The sequence below is a fragment of the Microtus ochrogaster genome, chromosome 19, assembly GCF_000317375.1.
Source record: "Microtus ochrogaster isolate Prairie Vole_2 chromosome 19, MicOch1.0, whole genome shotgun sequence".
NCBI classification, from domain to species: domain Eukaryota; kingdom Metazoa; phylum Chordata; class Mammalia; order Rodentia; family Cricetidae; genus Microtus; species Microtus ochrogaster.
In genome coordinates, this window is record NC_022021.1 from 26,103,943 (window position 1) to 26,109,831 (window position 5,889).

Sequence of the window (5,889 nt, forward strand, 5' to 3'; positions counted from 1 at the left end):
GTTGTTTTTTCAAGACAGGGTTTCTCTGTGGCTTTGGAGCCTGTCCTGGAACTAGCTCTTGTAGACCAGGCTGGCCTCGAATTCACAGAGATCCACCTGCCTTTGCCTCCCAAGTGCTAGAATTAAAGGCATGCGCCACCACCGCCCGACTTGAATGATTATTTATTTATTTATTATGCATACAATATTCTGTCTTGTGTATATGCCGGAAGGCCAGAAGAGGGCACCAGACCTCATTACAGATGGTTGTGAGCCACCATGTGGTTGCTGTGAATTGAACTCCTTTCCTTTGGACCTTTGGAAGAGCAGGCAATGCTCTTAACCTCTGAGCCATCTCTCCAGCCCCCTGAATGATTATTTAAAAGCGGCTGCAGGGCAAGGCAGGACAGAGAAACCTCCATTTGCAAATTTCTGCCAATCTGGTCTACACAGAGAGCTCCTGGGTTATTTAGGGCTATATAGTAAAAAAGAAAAAATAGTATGTAAACTAGGCATAGTGTTGCATGCCTCTAACCTCAACACTGGGGAAGTGGAGGCTGAGGGATCTCTGTGAGTTGGAGGCCAGTCTGGTCTACATACCAAGTTTTAGGTCAGCCAGGGTGGCATATTGAGATCCTGTCTTAGAAAAAAAAATGTGCATAGCATAAGTGTATGAACATATACACACATATAGTAAATATTTTCATAAGATAATCAAGAGATATTACAAATTTTAATACTAGCTACTTCTGAGGATGAGATTATAAATGGGTTTATATTTTGTACTTAAATACTATATATTTTAGGGCTGGAGAGATGACCCAACAGTTAAAAGCACTTACTGCTCTTACAAAGGACCTGGGTTTGATTCCCAGGACCCACATAATGGCTCACAATCAACCATACCTCCAGTTCCAGGAAAGCCAATGCCTTCTTCTGAACTCTGCTGGCACCAGGCATGGGTATGGTATATATACATACAAGGAGGCAAAACACTCATACACATAAAATAATTTTTTTAATTTAAATTAATTTTTTGGGACAGGGTCTCTCTAATGTAGCCCTGGCTGTCCAGGAACTCATTGTGTAGACCAGGATGGCTTCAAACTCACAGAGATACAACTGCCTCTGCCTCCCAAATTACTTTTGTCATCAGACATAGAGAAGTCAAGCTGGTGCCCAACCAGAAACTTCACCCCGATTAACTAGTATTTATAGTACTGGAAGTACTGTGCACACCACCAGAGGAGAAAGGCAATTATCACCCAGCTCCATAGCCTGTGACCTACAACAGTGACCTGCCGGAAAGATATACTGGTGCAACAGTGGCACAAAGGTTATAGGAATAACCAACTTTCGGACTGAACTTAAGGCCCACTCCATGAGATAGGACCAATATCTGACAATACCTGGGTGACCCAGAACCTGAAACTAGACAGGTCACAGACATGGGCAGTAGGGGGGAATCTACTACTATTATTCTGCCAAAGGAGCATAGCAATAAAATGACTCCTGATGATATATACTGATATAGCCACAGATCAGTGTCTTGCTCAAGCCACATCAGAGAAGCTTCCTGTTGCAGCAGACAGGAACTAACAGAGGCAGTTGGGCAATGTGCAGAGAATGAGAGACTTCGGAGTACACCATCCTAAATGGGCTATCTTCACCAAATGTCAGGGGTCTGTCTGGAAGAGGAGTAGGAAGATGGCATGTACTAAAAGGGACGGATGACTCCAAGGAAACCATCTTCCAGACGCAACAGGACCTGATGCACATAGGAACTCACAGAGGCTGTGGCAGCACACACAAGACCTGCACAGGTTCAAGCCAGATGGGGTCCTAGCACTGAGAGAGGGATGAGGACATGGGGGTCCCCCTCCTCCACCACTAACCAAAAAGCTATCTGCAATTGATAACTGCCGACAAAGGGAAGATCAGTTCTCACCAATGAGTGACACCATCAACACATCAGGGCAGGCCCCATGCCCAGGAGGTGACAATTTTTGACTAATTGTTCTTTTGTCTGTTTGAATTTCATTTGAGTTTTTTTTTAGTGGGGTGGGTATTATATTTCTTTTTTGTTCTTTGTTTTTTTTACATATTTATTTTTATTTATTATGTATACAATATTCTGTCTGTGTGTATGTCTGCAGGCCAGAAGAGGGCAACAAACCTCATTACAGATGGTTGTGAGCCACCATGTGGTTGCTGAGAATTGAACTCAGGACCTTTGGAAGAGCAGCCAATGCTCTTAACCACTGAGCCATCTCTCCAGCCCCCTTTGTTTGTTTTTTTTAAATAAAGGGAGAAAAAAGATATAAAGTTGGATGGGTAGGTAGTTGAGAATATGGGAGGAACTGGGGGAGGGAAAAAGCATGATCACATATTACATGAAAATATTTTTCAATAAAAACGTATTTCACGGCCGGGCGGTGGTGGCGCACGCCTTTAATCCCAGCACTCGGGAGGCAGAGGCAGGCGGATCTCTGTGAGTTCGAGACCAGCCTGGTCTACAAGAGCTAGTTCCAGGACAGGCTCCAAAACCACAGAGAAACCCTGTCTCGAAAAACAAACAAACAAAAAAAACTGATCTACCACCAATTATTAGCAGCCAAAACCTAATTTTTTATCAGGATCTTAATTTCAGAATTAACATGGTCTCAATAGGTGACAAAAGCAAAGCGGTAGAGGGTGAGCACCTAGGCTGAAGGTCTCAGTCTAAAGCTGGGCATGGTGGCTCCCTCCTTTAATCCCACGGTGCCCAGAGCAGAGGCATACAGGTCTCTGAGCTGTCAGCCAGCATGGTCTACATAGCGAGTTCCAGGCCAGCCGCTGTTACAGAGAACCTGTCTCAACCACACAGAATGGCTGTTTCAGAAACTGGCCTAACTGCACAAGTCTACACTACCTGTCAGCACCTGGGAGGCTGGGGCAGGAGGATCACTTGACCTCAGGGGTTTGACACCAGCCTGGGCAGCATAGACCCTACCTTAAAAATGAAAAGAAAAACAAGAAAAATTAATGTTGAGCTGCTGCTGACATACCTAAACCTAGCTATTGAGTAGACACCTGGAAAGTCTAAGGGACTTCCTAGGCCTCTGGAGCATAAATTTCAGGTCTCCAGCACACCAAAAAGAAGTACCTCACTTTATGGAGAAGAAAAACATATCTCACTGTCTGATGTCTTCGGATCTAGGGTGTCTTTGGGAAAGGCACTGACATCTCTCTCGGAGCTGGGCTCCTTGGTAGTTAATATGCATTCACTCTTTCTTCACAATTCATATTTATCATGGCCTCTGATGTAGATGGCCCCATCCAAAATAGTTGTTTTCGTACTCGTAACACATGAGTATTTTAAGGTTACGAGCTTGCAGATAGCATTAAGGTTTCAGATTAGCTCACCTCGAGATGGAGAAATTATCTGGGTGGGGGTGGATGTAATCCTTACAAGGGGCCTTAAACGCAGAAGGAAGGAGAATACATGTGAGTTGGGTTATTATTCCAGCAAGATGGGAGACAGCAATTAGAGTCTGGGGTAGCCTCTAGAGGAGTGGTTCCCATTTACTAAATCTAGCTTGCTTCATGCCACTAAATTTGTAGCAACTTGTCATACAATCTCCTGAGACTTATTTATGTTCAGGAAAACAACTTAAACGGCTGTTTTCCTTCTCTTGGGTTCGCCGTATCTCATCCGTCCTCCACTTGCAGACTACCTCAGAGTTTTTCATTTTTACTCCCTGCCCCTAGAAGAGACTGGTACTTAAGTCCTATTTGCTAACACGCAAAATAAATAAACAAACAAATAAAAAGCCCTTCTGATTCGTTAGTGTTCACCTTGTTCTGCTGTCAATTAACTAAGATGTTGCATGTGACAGACCAGTAATTGTCACATTTGTTTTAGAAAGTAAGAGGATGAAAAAAGTACGTAGATGATATGGCCGAGATTATTCCCCCGTTCACAAATGTTTGTATATAATCTTCAAATTTGTACTGGAAGAGGTTGAGAACCACAGACGTATTAGAGTTTATCAAGCAAATCTGGAGTTACTAATTTCAAAACGTTCTAGAGAACATTTTTACAATACAGACTTCCAAGCTGTACTCAAGCCTGAAGGATCAGATTTCCTGACGGCAGAGCGCTGGAAACTGTTATTTAACAAGTTCTATGTGCGATTCCTTGTATGGGATCAGACAATTTGCCTCTGTAATAACTTTTGGAAGAAAACGAGTTACAGACAAAGATCCTACCCTTGAGGGGGGTTGAGGAGAGTGGGCTCGGGGTGTTAGCGAGCGTCCCAGGGAAGACGAACCTGGGAGGCTGGCTTTCCAGCCTCGGGATCCTAGTCCCAGCAGCGTACACAGGCAGCGGCACTGTCACTCAGAGTCCGACCGCCCTCGAGCCCCACGACCGGAATCCACGCCGCGGGCCCAGACCGGACTGCAAACGCTGACGTTTCCTGGCACCGCTGCAAAAGGACAAAGACTACAAATACTACAGCGGCTAGGGACAGCAGCGGAAGAACTGCAAACAGCGCCTTGGTCAGGGGCGGCTGTGGACGCCGCCTCTCTAGGGGCAGCCTCTGGCGCTCGAGGGGGGCGGAGTCGGACGCGCCAGCCACGCCCCCTACCTGCGCGGGCGCTCGTTTGGCTCTCCGACTTTCCGGGTCCCAACCACACCACTGCGCCGGAGCCTTAAGAGTGCTGCACCTCGGACGACGGAAGTAGTTCTCCGGGCGGAAGCTTATTCACAGGAAGTAGCGGAAGTGCTTTCTCTTCCGGTCTCTTTGGCCTCGGCGGCAGAAGCAAGATGGTAAGTGCGTTGTTCGGGCTCTGTTAATCTCTTTCCATCCTTCTTCCCCGGGCTGCTCCGCCTGCTGCCGGTGCGTGGAGGACGAGATTCCCAATAAGGGGAACTGTTGGGCCAGGACGGGGTGCGCGCGGTGGCCCGCCGGAGCCAGGGGAACGGCCGCTCCGTGGCGGCCCGAGCCTGCGGTTCCAGCGCCGCCGTGGGTCTCCGGGCTTTGGGGGTATCGTGCGCGGTGTTGCCCCCGGGGAGATGCCCAGGACGGGTTTGGGAACATTCGGCTCTAAACACCGAGAAACCGGTGGTGTTTCTTCCCTGGAGCTCGGAGTAGGAGGCGGGCACCTTCTTTGCTCTAAACCCTTAACGCTTAAAATCAAGGAGATTGCAAAAGCGCTGACGCCCTTTCAGATCGTGTGAGTTACCGGCAGTTTTTTAACAATCTTCGTGGGAAAAATTTAATGCTTTGCCCCATGTACTTGTTACATCTCGTCAGTAGTCACTTTCCGTGAAAATGCCAGAGTACGTCGGAAAGTAGTCTTCAACATTGCTTATAAATGCTTTTACCGTGCAGACGAAAGGAACGTCATCCTTCGGAAAGCGTCGCAACAAGACGCACACGTTGTGCCGCCGCTGTGGCTCTAAGGCCTACCACCTTCAGAAGTCTACCTGTGGCAAATGCGGCTACCCTGCCAAGCGCAAGAGAAAGTGTAAGTGCCTTAATCTTCTGGCCGGTTATGCCTTGAGCTGAGGTAGGCTAGAGAACCCCTTACTGGGTGCGTGGTGGTTGGTACAGAGAACTTTGGTGGTTGGTGAAGCTCGGTGAAAGCATTGTAAAGACACTTCTGAGAAAATTGGGTGCTTGAGAAAACCCTTTGGAATCGTGTTTTCTTAGATAACTGGAGTGCCAAGGCTAAGAGACGAAACACTACCGGGACTGGGCGGATGAGGCACCTAAAAATTGTCTACCGAAGATTCAGGTACAGTTTTTGTTTTGATACCATTGGCTCTGGAGGGTGGGATAAGAGTCCTGTAACTTTGTGCTGATGAATAGTGGGAATAATACTGTGGCCTGTTTGGGTTGGGTTTTTCCCCTTTAGAGTGTA

The 5,889-nt window shown here is 47.0% G+C and overlaps 2 protein-coding genes across 2 annotated transcripts in view; one reads left to right on the forward strand and one right to left on the reverse strand.

The window, feature by feature from the left end:
• Card6 (caspase recruitment domain family member 6) overlaps positions 1-4,299 on the reverse strand; it is a 21,308-nt gene extending 17,009 nt beyond the window's left edge. Inside the window, exon 1 of the mRNA XM_005356739.2 lies at positions 4,231-4,299. The gene's annotated coding sequence lies outside the window, so the exon portion shown is untranslated. The remainder of the gene's footprint in view (positions 1-4,230) is intronic.
• A 396-nt stretch (positions 4,300-4,695) lies between these two features.
• Positions 4,696-5,889, forward strand: part of Rpl37 (ribosomal protein L37) — a 2,656-nt gene continuing 1,462 nt past the window's right edge. Inside the window, exons 1-3 of the mRNA XM_005356584.2 lie at positions 4,696-4,792; positions 5,358-5,493; positions 5,679-5,763. Of these exons, the coding sequence (XP_005356641.1) occupies positions 4,790-4,792; positions 5,358-5,493; positions 5,679-5,763 (224 nt within the window). The 5' untranslated portion in view covers positions 4,696-4,789. The remainder of the gene's footprint in view (positions 4,793-5,357; positions 5,494-5,678; positions 5,764-5,889) is intronic.